Source organism: Mastomys coucha, unplaced genomic scaffold (assembly GCF_008632895.1).
Source record: "Mastomys coucha isolate ucsf_1 unplaced genomic scaffold, UCSF_Mcou_1 pScaffold5, whole genome shotgun sequence".
Lineage (NCBI taxonomy): Eukaryota > Metazoa > Chordata > Mammalia > Rodentia > Muridae > Mastomys > Mastomys coucha.
Window position 1 is genome coordinate 62,802,466 of NW_022196911.1, and position 15,147 is coordinate 62,817,612.

Below are 15,147 nucleotides of genomic sequence, written 5' to 3' on the forward strand. Positions count from 1 at the left end.
CTCTCTCTCTCTCTCTCTCCCTTCCTCATTGCCTCCCTCCCTTGCTTTCTCTCTCTTCTCATTCATTAACTCTTGGATTTTTGAGATAGAGGCTTGTTCTGTAGCCTAGACTGGCCTCAGACTTATGATCCAATCACAGGCCTGCCCCATCCCACCCGCCTTTTCACTCCCTCTCTGCTCATCGGTACACTATTTGTATTGCCTGTACTCTGGCCATTTCCCAGGCCAGGATATGCTAGAGAGGTGTGCAGGGCCGGTCTCACTTGTGCTTGCTTGGTGTATGTATGGTCTGTGCCAGCGAGGAGGACTACACACCACTTTCAGCCCGGCTGCTGTGAACCTCACTGTCACGTGTCTAGAACGTGGTCTTTCCCACATGATCAGAGAGAAGCTGTGGGCTCAGCAGGCGCCTGTGCAGAAGACACAGCTCTGAATGCAGGGGAAGAGTTGTGAGATTTCATGGCAGGTACCATGGCTACACAGAGGGCTGAGGGGAGCCATGCTCCCAGAAGCACAGGAGATTTGAGCTTTCCTCTTATGGTACAGAGGCCAGCACAGAATGCTGAGACAAAGCCCTGGAGGAACAGGCAGGAGAGGTGCCTCAGAGCGCACACTTCATTGCTCCAGTTTCAACCACGATCTTGCTTCCCTACATATTGGTCATTGGTAGGAGCTGTTCCTGTGGACAGCAGGGGACACCAAGGACACTGAGGGCCTGATGGCTGGCCCTCGTGTTTCTAAACAGGTTCTGCTAAGAAACTCTTGGACTCTGTGGCTGGAATTCTGATTTCTGTCAATTTACCTTCTCCATAAGGCACAGCGATTGTGTGGGCTAACTTGGATCCTCTGTCTTTGTTTTTAAATGTTCTTTAGCCGAGAGCCTTTATTTCTGTGTTTATTGGAGATTTACATGGAATATATGAGTAGAAAAAATGATAATAAGAATTGTCTATAATCCTACCACTGAGGAACCAGAGATGCTGTTACAGCATGTACCTGCCTTACGCCTAATGCTCTTGCTTACATATTCCTTTGTCTTTTAAGATGAACATTATTATGCCTGGCTAACAAGAACCAAGCCTATAGTGTCTAGCTTGTCTTAAAAATTCTGGTTCCCTTTGCCACGGTGACACGGCCGTTGGAGAGAGACAGCCAAGCCAGCTCTCTCCGCAGACTCTCAACATTATTATAGAATGTTTTACACTTCGCTCTGCCGCGACTTGCATTAATTACCTCTGCTAGGTTTGCGCAGCAGGCCTGGGGCTGTCTGCTGCTGTACGCAGTGGTCCTATGGAGTGTAGACTGCACAGTCCACAGCGGGTGTAGACTACAGCCCACAATGGGGCATGTGGAGTGACAGGCTCCCTGGCAAGCGCACACCCTTGTGATTAATTTCTGCAGGGTCTGATAGGGAAGAAGGGCGGCTCTTCTATCTGCTCTGGGGGAGCCATGCCTTCTGGAGGGCACCCCATACTACATGTCACCTGCCCCCAAAGAAGCCTGCAGGCCATCCTTTCCCACTTGAGCAATTTCAAAATGTTTTTTTTCCCCCCAATGGTCGTTCAAAACAGTTGTGAAAATGGCAAATGTGTCTGACCCCTGCCTTTTTCTTCAACAGAAGCCTGGGATGGTCCCCCCTCCGCCAGGAGAGGAGAGCCAGACGGTCATCCTTCCACCCGGCTGGCACAGCTACTTGTCTCCTCAGGGCCGCCGTTACTATGTCAACACGACTACCAATGGTGAGTCCCGCTCAGGAGCAGCCTTTTCTAACCCCCAGATGTCTGCTTCTTCCTACGGGTGCTTTTCTCCCTCCCTCTCCATCTCTGGTTTGGGGGCTTTTTCTTGCTAAATTTGACCCAAGGAAAGGTAACCTGGCATCTTAACCCTTTGGCTCTAGAATTGTTTTTAGCATATGCCCAGGGCGACGGCAGAGTCCTGCTTGTCCCTGGTGCTGGAGGGTAGGGCTTGGGTCTGTATTCTGGAAGCAGTTCCAAAGGACAGCTGTCCAAGATTCCCAGAATCCCTGACACCTCACACCCACCTGATTTGGACTCAACCTTAGGCTCTAGGACTGTTGACCTCAGAGGCTGGCTCTACAGGTCAAGGTATTCCACACTGTCTAGGAAGTCTGAATGTTCTTAAGGTACTGAGGATCCGGAACAGAGACTGCAAATAATCTCCTTAATTTTAGTATAACACCTTTTTCTCAACTGAAGTATCTCACTGGCTGCTGCTTTGTGGATTGTCCATTTGGTGGGGGGTTATATACCATTTGGTATGTGGGGATCATTCATCCTTTCCCTGAGCCCTGAAGAACTGGAGTCCTGGGGCACTGAGTCCCTGCCCCTACCCCACCCCACCCCTCGACTTCTCCATACCCTTTCCTTTCTTTTTCCTTCCTTCCTCTCTCCTCTGCTCATTCTTTTGAAACCTTTGGTAAACCAGGCTGATCTGTACTTCACCATATAGCCCAGACTGGTCTTGAATGCATGGTCGTTCTCCTGTGACAGGAAGCCTCCTAGGTGCTAGGATTAGAAGCCTGCATCTGTCCACCAAACCACTCCCGTATAGCTCTGAGTTGAATAGAACTAGAGCACCATACCTCCAAATAGCTAAAATTTTCCTGGACCTCCCAAATGACTACGATGTGGAGATGATTTTTAAATGTCATACATATGGCTGGTGTTATTATACGTTAAGCAGGACACTGTTCGGGTTGAAGGCAGAAGAATAAGGCAGCTGAAAAGTCCTGACCTCCCTATGCCCCCAAGGACTTTACCTCAGGAAAATCAGGAGATGCAACACAAGGGGGAAATTGGATTTGGTGGGCAGCCTAAACACTGCCTGTTCTCCAGTCTTGGCTTCACCTCTGTCTTCTGTGTCCATATGACTTTATACCTCTAGCTTGCCACCCACCTGGGGTGTGGATGTTGTTAATATGGTTTCTGACTTTGAGTCTATACTGAGAGGGATCCTGGTGAGAAGACAGGCAGTGGCCAAGCCACAGAGAAGCCGGCAGCTGGCCTGTCCATACCACAAGCACCCTAACCTGCTTGCTCAGCAGGGTGTCCTCTTGAAGAGAGGTGACCAAAGTTTCTAGGAAAAAGGAAGTAGAGCTTTTTTTAGTGGTTCTAATCTCACACTTCCTCAAAACAAACACTTAAGCAGCTCTGCCATGTTCAGGGAGCCTAGATGTTTCAGGGGTGCCTGTGGCTGTTTGAATGCACCTCCCCTTGGGGAGCAACTACTTCAGCGCCGTTCCCCAGGGGAGTGGGTGTCTGAACACAGATCTCCATCTGTGCAGTGCAGAGTTTGGACTATATGAGCTCAAGAGCAAGAATTTGGGTGGATTTGTTCTTGTTTCAAATTAGCCAGTCTGTTGCAAAGGAAAATAGAGAAAGTGCCTTTCTAGGTGTTCTCTGTCTCTGTCTCTCTGTCTCTCTGTCTCTCTGTCTCTCTGTCTCTCTCTCTGTGTGTGTGTGTGTGTGTGTGTGTGTGTGTGTGTGTGTATCTGTCTGTCTGTCTCTGTCTTTCTCTCTGCTAAAGTATAGTACAGTCTGTGTTTAAAAACCAGTGAATAAAAATGAGATTCAAATCAACAATAAAAATCCCCAGTTGTTGGGGGCTGGAAAGATGGCTCTGCAGTTAAGAGCACTGTCTGTTCTTTCAGAGGACCTGGGTTTAAATCCTAGCACCCACTAGGCAGCTCACAACTGTCTGTGACTCTAGTTCCAAGGAATCCACACTTGCACACAGACAAATGTGCAGGCAAGACACCAATGGGATAAGTTATTTCTCCACAGTGAAATGAGCCAATTCAAGCAACATTAGAGCTTTTATATAAAGGCAGGTTTACTAGGAAACCTCTCTGAGAATGGCAAGTTCACTGGTCCCAAGGAATGAAATCAGGGAAGTCACTGTGGGGATAGAAAGAGTAGAGCAGGAGAAGAGAAAGAGAGAAAGAGCACATGCAGAGAGAGGAAGAGAAGAAAGAGCAGAGGAGAGACTAAAATGTCTGGATTATATAGTACAGAGCCTATGGGGGAAGGGCAGCCCAGCCCCTGGGCTGGAAAGTTCAGGGTTGAGGGCAGGGTATGTCAGGTAGGGACTGAGGGATGCTGGGAGAACCTGGAGTCCAGGTCTGCTTTGGTATGTTAAATATGCACCTCATCTGTTTGTTCCAGGGTCTGAAACCCAACACAATGCACATAAATTTATTTTAAAAATTAATTTAAAAATATATACTTAAAAATCCCCAGTCACCATTTACCACTTATGCCCTTTGAGACATTTATGTTCTCTGTCTTCTAAGCATAGACATGCTGGTGTTTTAAATATCAATTACAAATGTAATCCACTCTATCCTTCAAATCACGAGAACAACTTATTGTAGACATTGTTCTATGCTTTGAGTATTTCTGTCTAGCTCATTCTTTTAATCTCTGTGCATTAGGAATGTGCTGCCATTAATTTAATTGCTATTCTACTTATGAATGGAAACCCGGCCACATTTTATATCCACAGATGGTATCTGACAGCTTTCTTCCAGGACTCTGACATTTATGTACCAACAGGTCAGAGCTTCCTTGGGCTTGTGGGATATAAGGTGCTCCTCAGGTTGGCCAGCGGATTCTCTAACAGACCGGGTGCTGATTAGGTTAGATCTGAGAAGTCAGGGTCTCCGTCACAGCTCGACTTTATGACTGTAGCATGAACAGTCATGTAGGTAGTATGTATGTCTGCGAGTGCAGCTGTGTTCTTTTTTTTTTTTAAGAAGTCTTTTTTTTTAAAAGATTTATTTATTATGTATTTATTATAAGTACACTGTAGCTGTCTTCAGACACACCAGAAGAGGGCATCAGATCTCAATATGGGTGGTTGTTAGCCACCATGTGGTTGCTGGGATTTGAACTCATGACCTTCGGAAGAGCAATCGGTGCTCTTACCCGCTGAGCCATATCACCAGCCCCCGAGCTGTGTTCTAATAAAACTTTACATATGGCAAAAGAGGAAGGAGGGGCTTTATGTTTGGACACTGGAATATGAGTGGCAGGAAACACTGTTTTTATTTTTGAACATTCAAAACTGCAAAAGATGATTTTACTCCCTAAGTTCACCAGCCTATGGCAGTAGGATGGGCTGATTGCTAGCTTACCTGTTGGGTCCAGTACGGCTGGCCTCTCCCACTTTCTCTCTTTTACTGACTAATCCTAACTCCTTGATCTTGCATTCTGGACACAGGCCAGTTTTACCCACTCATTAAGTGGTGGTTGAATTCACTGTCTTTCTGCTCAATTCAACATATACTTATTGAGCCTTAAACATGTACCATGATGAATGGCCTTGCCCCTAAACTGCTTATTTGCTCTTAGTGTGGGAGCAGGTCTTAAAAGTTTTGTGTTTGCCTGAGGGCACTGGAGTGTGTGTGTGTCTATGTATGTTGCTGGGGACTGGACCCCATGTTCCAGGCAAATACTGTCTCGATGTGCTGTACCATCAATCCTGGAAGCAGATTTTAAACGAATGCCTGCCTGATCACCCATGAGAAGGGCTGTGAAGAGGTCTGCAGTATTTGAAGACAGCTGTGGGATCTGCGATGCTCTCTGGAACTACAAAAGACCAGGATGGGGCAAGATGGGACATGCCTCTCACAGCAGCCCCTGAGCATCATTAAGGATTGCTACCTGGTCAAGAAGAAGAGCAAGCAGCTTCTCTCCTTCCAAAGCTGCTCTTGGGTGTGTTTTGTTGGTCTGCTGCCCCTCCCCTTTGGAAGCCACCTGCCTGTCTGGAGCAGGGCACCTGGCAGAAGGGATCCTTGTTTGCATATTTGCCTCAGCTCCTGACTCCTGAAGCCTCTGAATTGGTACCTTACTGCTAGACTCCTCTTTCTGTCCCAACCTGCCTGTCTCATGCCAACCCCTCCATGTGTCCAGCTCATGGACAAGTCAGACCTACTCCCCACTGCTTCAAGCCATTGTGCATGCACTTCTCATCCTCCCTGAGGATAATTTTCAAATACCCTCAAGTGATGTTCAGGATCTCTGATAAACACACACACACACAAATAAAAACAAAAACAAACAAATGAACTCCCACAAAACTCCCACAGATGCCCGACCTTTATGAGTGTCAGGGAGTCATTTGCATAGAACCTACAGTCATCCTGCTGTGGACTTTAAATCATTTCTAATTATGTATAACAATAATCTACTATGTAAATAGTTGTTATTCTATGTTTTTCGGGGAAATACTGACAAGAGATTTTAAAAAGTCTGTGCATGTTCAGACTATATGCATTTGTCTTCCCCTGAGCAAGTAGAATCCACCAGTGCAGAAGCCAAGGATCCTAAGAGCTGCCTGGATTTCACATCCATTTAGGATTTCATGGGTGAAGGTCTGCACCCTACTTACCAGGGTTGGGCTGTGGGCATGCAAAACCAAATGAGACACAGACTGCAGCTCTGAAGGCATCAGAGACAGTCAGACACCTACAAGCATTACAGGCAATGACAAAGTGGGGTGGGAGCTCCTGGGAGGAGCCTGTCACCTGCATGTGGGGAACACAAAGAGGACTCTAAAGAGGGGCCCATGGCAGAGGCATCTGACCAAGGTTGTAGCCCAAACAGAGGGCAAGACAACAAGAAGGCAAGCCAATGGGCGTGTCAGTGGTAGAAACCCGGAGGTGGGCAAGTGTGTGTGTGTGTGTGTGTGTGTGTGTGTGTGTGTGTAACTGACATCACTCTTCACCCAGTGAAGACACTGGAAGTTTCCAAACCATGGCAGGAGCCCATTACAACCTTACAGCAAGACTTCTCATGCAGCAGTGTAGGGATTGGGAGCAGTAAGCACTGAGTTGGCAGCCTAAATTAAAAGAGAAATAATGAGGTCAGAGCAATTTACAGCAGTGGCCTGAAAGAGGAGGGCCAAACACTGTCAGACAGGATGTGACAGGCTGGTGGCAGAGAGCTTGCCTGACTCCTAGCTTTCTGCTTTGTGTGGCTGTCATGAAGAATGGGACATACTGAGGGGTCAGCTGGAAGGAAGAAGGTGAATCCATGCTGCATGCTTGGTTCCTTGCTGCATGTTCAAAAAGATGACCAGCACATGGGTGGAGGTACCAGTGGCTCAAAGGACATCCAGGCCACTCCTGGAAGTCCAGAGAGTCCTGTGCTCCAGCATGCAGAGAGCAGAATGGGTTCCACCCCTGCTGGCCACCATTGTGCAGTAGCCAACATGCACAACTGACTAGGGTGTTCTAGAAATTGCATGTCTTTAGAATAAAGGTACAAACACACCACCCAGTGCGAGCCTGTAGGAGAGAGCTCTGAATACGGAAGTAAAGGGGCCAAGATGGGAGGAATGGTCCACACAAGGTGCTGTTGTAACAACCAAGGGAACAAAGTGCACTGAAGGAAGGGAAGCCAGGGACAAACAGAAATACAGACAATGTTTACAATAGGAGGACCACGTAAGTCCCTGGGGAGGCAGACACAGATGATTTAGTGAATGGAGTTAGTGAATAAGCTGGATGCTCAGTGGGAAGCTTCGGTGGGTAAGCCACTACAGTCCTGCCACTGGTTTTCTGGAGACTCTCCAGTAACTCCACCAGGTCACGCATGAGTCACTAACCAAAGTCACATCCCCACAGTTCTGCCTCTCTGAGGGAACTTCATCATGCAGAATGGCTCTGAGTGCAGCCAGCCCTAGGAGGCCAGGGACTCCAGTGGCAGGATACACATCCTGAACAGGCTCTGAGTTGCTCCAAAGTTGCCTCAGGCCAAATTGGGGCATTGTGTATTGTGGTTCCTGGCTGATGAGCTGTTCGCAATAGCATACTCTACTCATTCAGGAGCCTAGGTTAGTGTTGGGCCAGTTTAATCAAAGGGGAAAAGGTAGGTAGCTTGAAAACTATGGAAAATCTGGAGGCTGGGAAATCCAAAATTGAAGTGCCTGAAGATTGACTGTCCAGTGGCAACCTGCCCTCTGGTTACTAGAGATGGGCTCTCTTGCTGCACTCATGTAGAAGAAAAGATGGGCAAGCTTCCGTGGGCTCTTTTATAACAGAATAGATCCCAAGTGAGTGGGAGCTCTCATGACCTAATCATCCCTTAGTCCCCACCTCTTAGCATTATCACACTGGAGACTGAGGTTCAGTGTGTATGTAGGCTTTAAGTAGCAGGGCCTGTGATGCACCAGCTAACTGTTTCAAGAGACCTGGCACAAAGGTGCTGGATCCCTTTACTGTTAGAAGCTGTGGTGGTTTGCACATCCTTGGCCCAGGGAGTGGCACTATTAGGAGATGGGGCCTTGTTGGAGTGGGTGTGGCCTTGTTGGAGGAAGTGTATCACTGCAAGGGTGGGCTTTGAGACCCTTCCCCTAGCTGCTCGTGAGGCAGTCTTCTCATGTTTGCCTTTGTAACAAGATGTAGAACTCTCAGCTCCTTCTCCTACACCATGTCTGCCTGGTTACTGCCATGCTTCCTGCCTTGATGACAAAGGAGTGAACCTCTGAACCTGTAAGCTAGCTCCAATTAAATGTTGTTCTTATGAGTTCTAAATGAGTTGCCTTGGTCATGGTGTCTCTTCACAGCAATGGAAACTGTAACTGAGACAGAAGTTCCATCCCTCAGCTGGCCTTTTAGATGTTGTGTGATATGTATATTTTACCATTTGAATAATTTGAGAGACATTAGGAACTAACACAGAAAGCCAGGATCAGTTCTGCTTAAGGTATGAGTCACTATTTTACAGCATATTTACTAATCTCCGTATGCATTAAACCAAGTCATTCCATTTATTTTGTCTGTCTTTCATCCCTAAAGATAGAGAATAATTTGAGGTAATATCTTAGCCCCGTACTTCTAGAAAGCAGAGCCTGAGGAAAGGATTAAGTGCTAAGACCTTATTAGGAGATAATGAGCCCCAAGCAGTAAGACAGTGAAGGCAAGGCCAGGAAAGATGTTACACCATGCAGCTCAGTGTCTGGCAGTGACATGCAGGGTGGGCAGCAGCCACTGAGGAGAATGGTTGTGGAGGAGCCTGCTGTACTTTGGAAATCTCCTGTTTCCCATTAGCCAGACTCTATCTCCTCACCTAGCCCTACCTCAGCCCCTGCTTGGAGAACTATTTCTCCATCCTTTTAGTTAGGCCACCTGACTCCAAACAGCCTATCAAAAAACCTGACTCCACCCCTCTCACATGAATACTTCTAGTTCCAAGATAAGGCTCTAGTTGAACAGGAATCACTTTGATAGGAATGCGAACAGGTCTCTAACATAAATGTGATTATTTAGGGACAGCTTTAGTAGAGTGCCATGATGCATCCTTGGCATTCATACAATGGGTTCAGTGGCTGGTAACTTTACTCAATACCCATCCTAAGGAGATCTTCTAAATCATGTAACACAGGAGGCACTAAACTAAGGCCTACAAGCAAAATTCACATTTTATTGGAGCATTGCCATGTCCCTGTGTTCTTAGGAGAACTAGCAAATCCAAAACTCTTCATTCTTTGGCACTGGCAGAAAAGATGATTCCTGGCATAACAGTGTCTAACAATTTTACATATTCAGAAATGTATTCCTCCATATATGAAGAGCCTCTGCCCAAAGTCACCAGGCCATTGTAGTCAGGCTATGACTGGACACCCAGGCTTCAGCACTCAGAAGAGGGAGCATGGGTGGTCATGATTAAACTTGGTATAAAAGTGAGTCCATAGATTCTTAGATAAGGATGTTCACTAGAAATGGCAATTTTAAGGAATGTCTGCTTGTCCTTCGAAGTGTCAAGTAAAACCCAGGAGAGCTGTAATTTGTTTCATGTCCTCTTTATGACAAGGAATTGGTGTCCTTAAATGTTTTATTATGTTTGTGAGTGAGACTTGGAGTGGATGTAAGTCAGGGACTGAGCTCTTGTGTTTACTTGCCAAATAGTCAGTAGTTTTCTTGATTTCTTATTTTAATTTTCCTTTAAGTGAATGGATTCCCATTTGACTTTATTACACTAGGAACTAATGAGTTTCTAGGTAGGATTTCCAAAAAACTAGTAATTGTGCAAACCATTCTTTGAGCTGTACTTAGTTGAAAGTAATTGGATACTTTTCCAGCCTTCTAGATGGGATGGCCCGACAGCTCTCTCCCTCAATAAAAGTTGCCCAGAAAAGCATCTGCAGCAAACCATCAGGCTGTGGGGTTTTATTTCTGTTCATCTGTATTACACAAAGCAACACTACAGTGATGCCTTTGTTTGGCATATTTGATTGATTAAATTGTGCATTGTGCTCTTATTTGTATGAGTGCATGGGCATGGAGAGCCTTTATTTTGGCTCTATTTTTTTTTATTGAAAATAGATCCTTCCCTCATATAACACATCCCAACCAGTTCCCCTCCCTCCACTCCTCCCAGTCTTCCTCCCCCATACTTTCCCTCTCCCTGGCCACTCCCCCCCCCTTTTTTTTAAGAGATTCCCAGTGGAAAGCTGTTAAACAGGAAAGCATGCTTTTATTCTCCCTTGGTATAGCTTTTGCTTTCTCCTCCCGAGTGTCCATTTTAATTTGTATTGTTTAGGTAATACTTAAGTGCATAGCATACCCCTCATTTTCCACCAGAGTTTAAGGCCAAGTAATCTCTTGTTTATGGCAAAGACTAAGTGAATTCGAAGCCATTCAGTATGCCCACATGCCAGCATCCAAAGACAAAGGGGGCAGACTGTGTTCTTCACTCTATCCTCAGAAGTTATTTTTAATTATTTAGTCAAGAATGCAATGCTGCACCCCACTGGTTCTTAGCTGGAGCTAGCAGTCAGCAATAAATGGTCCAGATACCACTTCACCAAAAAGAAATGTGGGGATGCTAACCCCATGTTCCCCTCTTGCTTTATGCCCAAGAAAACTGAAAACCCATATTCACACTGAAATCTGGGCACCCAGACACGCAGCATTGCTGTCTCCACAGCCAGAGCCCTGGTGCCCAACAATCAGGGAGTGGGTAGACAAAATGGGGTGCGAGTACACAACTGAACTCAGCTATAGAGACGAAAGAAGCAGAGTGGACACCCACTTCAACAAGGACGATCCTTGGAAACATCACACCAAGTCAAGGCAAACACAGAGGGCTACATTCTGTGGGATTCGGTTTGTATGAGATGCCTATAATAAGCGAAATCCATAGAAACGGAAAGTAGATGAGCGGTTGCCAGGGGCCGCAGGATGGGTGAGGAGCAGCTGCTAATGAGCACAAGGCTAAGGTGATAGAAATGTACTATAATTAGGTAATAGTGAGGGCTGTGTACTCGGAAACAGACCAAAGCCACTGTATCATGAGCTCTTACAGGTTAAGTTCTATAATATAGTGAATTACATTGCAATAAAGAATTGTTTGTTTTTTTTTTTTAAAGCACACATGGATGAGGGTGTGGGATGCTCTGTGACATTCTTGATTGCCTTTGGAAGCAGTTCCTTAGAGGCTCTATTTGGGGATTCTTAAGGCATGACTTCCAAATTTTGGTGCTCGTCAGGAAGTGCCATTTGCTCAAAACACCAAGACAGAGAGAGGGCCTGCCCTGTACTTGCTCAATTGCAATCTGCTATTAGGAAAAAGTAAAACATTTTACTTCATAGTCTTGAGTGCTTCCTAATAGTCTCCACTTACTATTTTTTTTTTCTAACTGCAAGGAGACTTATTAACAACAAAATTGATACAGACATCATATTTGGGGGAATGGGTTTATCAGACCCAAACTGGAGCAGTAACAAGGAATGGAATATAAAGTCGAGGCATGCCGGGCAATGGTGGCACATGCCTTTAATCCCAGCACTTGGGAGGCAGAGGCAGGCGAATTTCTGAGTTTGGAGCCAGCTTGGTCTACAGAGTGAGTTCCAGGACAGCGAGAGCTACACAGAGAAACCCTGTCTTAAACAAAAACAAAAACAAAAACAAAACAAAACAACAACAGCAACAACAACAAAAAGTTGAGGCATGAAGTTAAATCCGAGACGTAGAAAACACAGTTAAAAAAAATGCAGCGTTTGTCATCATTCTGAGGTTAAAGGTCAGATACCTATAAACCACTGAAGTTAAAGCAGAAACTCCGGAAGAGCTGCTTGACAACAAATAACTCAGTTTTATAGTGACAGGATTGAGAATGAGCAAGAACTCGCTGGGAGAGGACCTTCACCTGCCTGCTGTTTATGGTCCTGAGGTCACTGGCGTAGCTGACTTCCAGTGTGCTTCCAGCCTTTATTCTGGTCAGTGCAGGGAGAAGTCCTAACAGCTTCCATCATCTCAAAGCCTTGGAGCCCACAGCTATCGTTTGCAGCTCAGCATTTCCTGGTGGGAACGTGGGACTTTGACTGTTATGTGTGCCCAGTCCCCTGGCAGGGGGACAAGATGAACAAGATGAAATCCAAGAAACTTTGAGTCTGATGTGTGTATTATGTATATATTCCATACATAATACACATACACACACACACACACACACACACACACACATATGCCCATATGCCTTAGTGGCTTAAAGAACAGTCAAGGCTTCTTTTTTCATCTTTCTCTCTTTGGAAGCTTTGTTGTTATTGTGGTGGTGGTGGTGGTATGGTGTTTTGGTTTTTTTGAGCAGGGCCTCTATTTTGGTTAGGAAGTATGTGTCTGCAAATAGTACTGTCCCTTCTCATTAGTCACACTCCAGAGCTCAATGGTATCAGGGTCAGGAGTGAGCAGTCTGAGAACCTAACAGAGCTCACCAATATGGTGAGGTAGGACCCTTCATAATCATCAGTATGACCAGCCTGCATTCACTAAAGGAAAGAAATGCTCAGGATGAGGGTGTGCCCATAACAAATGATGTTTGCTAGGGTTAGACTTTTTAAAGTGTTAATCTAACATTCCCACTACAAGGTATGCAGCCAAGGGAAATGGAGTTGGTGTATCAGACACACTGTGTTTATTGAAGCATTATTCACAATAGCCATGGCACAGAATCCAGCCAAGTGCCCATGGGTGGATGAATAGATAAAAATAATATGGAGGTTAGTTGCAATAGAATACTAGTTGGCCATAAAGAAGATAGAGATCTATGACCATAGCAACATGAATGAAGCCACAGCACCCTGAATTATGCAGTAATAGGCTAGACACAGAAAGATAAACATCTTCTCATTCACGTGGGAGCTACAGATTTGGTTTCATGGATATAGAGAGTGGACTAGTAGTCGCAGGTCTAGGAAGGTAGAGAGAGATGGGACAGAGGGAGGATGATTTGCCAAGATGCAGGTACATAGGGGAAATAAGTTCTAGAGTGAAAATGGTTTGTGGTCCGGTATCATACATTTTACAATGAACTGGAATAAGTCAGTGCATTGCTAAACCAGAGAGATGATCAACATTAAAGAGAAGGAAATGGTAAGAATCCCGACCTAATCATTCAGCACTGTATGCATGATTTCAATAACTAGATTGTTCCTGGAAAGTATACACCATTATTGTGAGTCAAATTTTAGGAAAGTGCTTGTCTATGATTAAGTTCCTAAGGAAATGGCACCACCCTGTCACAATGGAGTAAGGGACAGAGGAGGTAACAGTCAGGCAGGACCAGAACTTCTGAGATCCAGGTGGATTGTTCCACTAAGACAGTCAGTAGATGTCTATCCTGGATAATCTTTAAGCTAGATGCTTCCTGAGAAGCACCATATACACAGTGTGTGAGAATGCCCAGATCTAACTATGAAAACTCGAAAGGGCATTCATAAACATATGGACCCCTTCCTCTCTCAAAAGTCCATGAGGTGTGGTTCTGCCCTAATGGAGATAGATGGGGCTCAGTATATCCCTAGGACATTTCTCCACCCAGGTGTGTTTCATGTGTGTATTTTTCACATACAATCTGGGGATGCTCAAGTTTGGGCCCAGTATTTAGACAGAGCCTCATGGGTTTGTATCAAGTATTAAAAATCATGGGCCAGCAAGATGGCTTAACAGGAAAAGCATTTGCTGCCAAGCCTGCTGATCCACCTATGTGATGGAAGGAGAGAACCAACTCGTATAAGCTTCCCTCTGACCTCCATGTGTGGTGTTCATGTGTTAAGTAGGCAAGTGCTCGGTCACATGTATATATCCACAGATGCTCATGCACATACATACACAGACAGACAGACAGACAGACAGAAAGACAGACAGACAGACAGAGTAAAAAGAAAGTCAGAAGCAGCAACTTATATAAAGTCAGAATACTATTTACCAATGCATTTAAAAATAGGGAGGATCAAGAAAGAGAAGAAAGCAATGTGATAGAAATGGAACCTTAGTTGTAAAGGGACCTTCTGACTTGAATGTGCTCTGCCTTTCACCTGCTGTTTCCTCATACATCCGGCTTGTTAGTGTGGATGGAGCATTGCCACTCTAGGACTTGTGGGACCGAAGGGCTGGTGGAAGCCTATGGTTGTAAGAAGACAGAGAGGACAGCAGAGAGAAGCTGTTCGAAGCAAGGTAGATGTTTTGAAGGTGAGGTGCTATGGGATCAGTGAAATACTGATCTGTGAGTTCTCTGCTGATACGTGAGTGGGCAAGGACCACATGGCCTGGTTATCAAGCAACAAGTGTTTGCTCAATGCCTTCTCTGTGGCCAGCTCTAATTAGCCATTTGATGGCTTCTTGCCAGGGTGGAGTGGGCGGACGCCATGCAAATGGCCATGAAGAAGGCTTCCTGAAATCCATACGAGTTATTCAAGGGAATTTTCCTGGTGACTTGGCTGTGATTTCCTTTCCTGCCTGAGAATACTTTGGAAGGTCCCTTCAAGCTTTTGAAAAAAAAAAAAATATCCCGTGAAACCCAGAATGTCAAGCTTAAAGTGTTTATCACGCACAACTGCGGATGAGTGTGCCTCTGTATGTAAAGCTGGCACAATTCCCCCTCCATGGGATCCTTATTGTTGGAAGCAGATCTGGGAGTGGGGTAACGGCTTTTTGTTCTTTCAATCTGAGTTGGATTCCAAAGCAGAATGCTCTTCCAAGAGGTGTGGGAGGCAGAAAACCGGGTGAGAAGTTAGTCATGCAAGAAGCCCATGTTTATTGTGTACCTACTCCCCGGGAGAAGTGGGCAGAGCCATGCAGAGGGCCACTGAGACCCTCACAGCCTCATCGTCCTTGGCTAGAT

General features: G+C 45.6%; 1 protein-coding gene across 9 annotated transcripts in view; it reads left to right on the plus strand.

Annotated features, from left to right (window-relative positions):
• Positions 1 to 15,147, plus strand: part of Gas7 (growth arrest specific 7) — a 245,644-nt gene that overhangs the window by 155,214 nt on the left and 75,283 nt on the right. For all 9 annotated transcript variants that reach the window (XM_031354285.1, XM_031354293.1, XM_031354286.1 and 6 more), the window contains one exon: positions 1,619 to 1,739. In XM_031354285.1, coding sequence (XP_031210145.1) covers positions 1,619 to 1,739 — 121 coding nt within the window. The remainder of the gene's footprint in view (positions 1 to 1,618; positions 1,740 to 15,147) is intronic.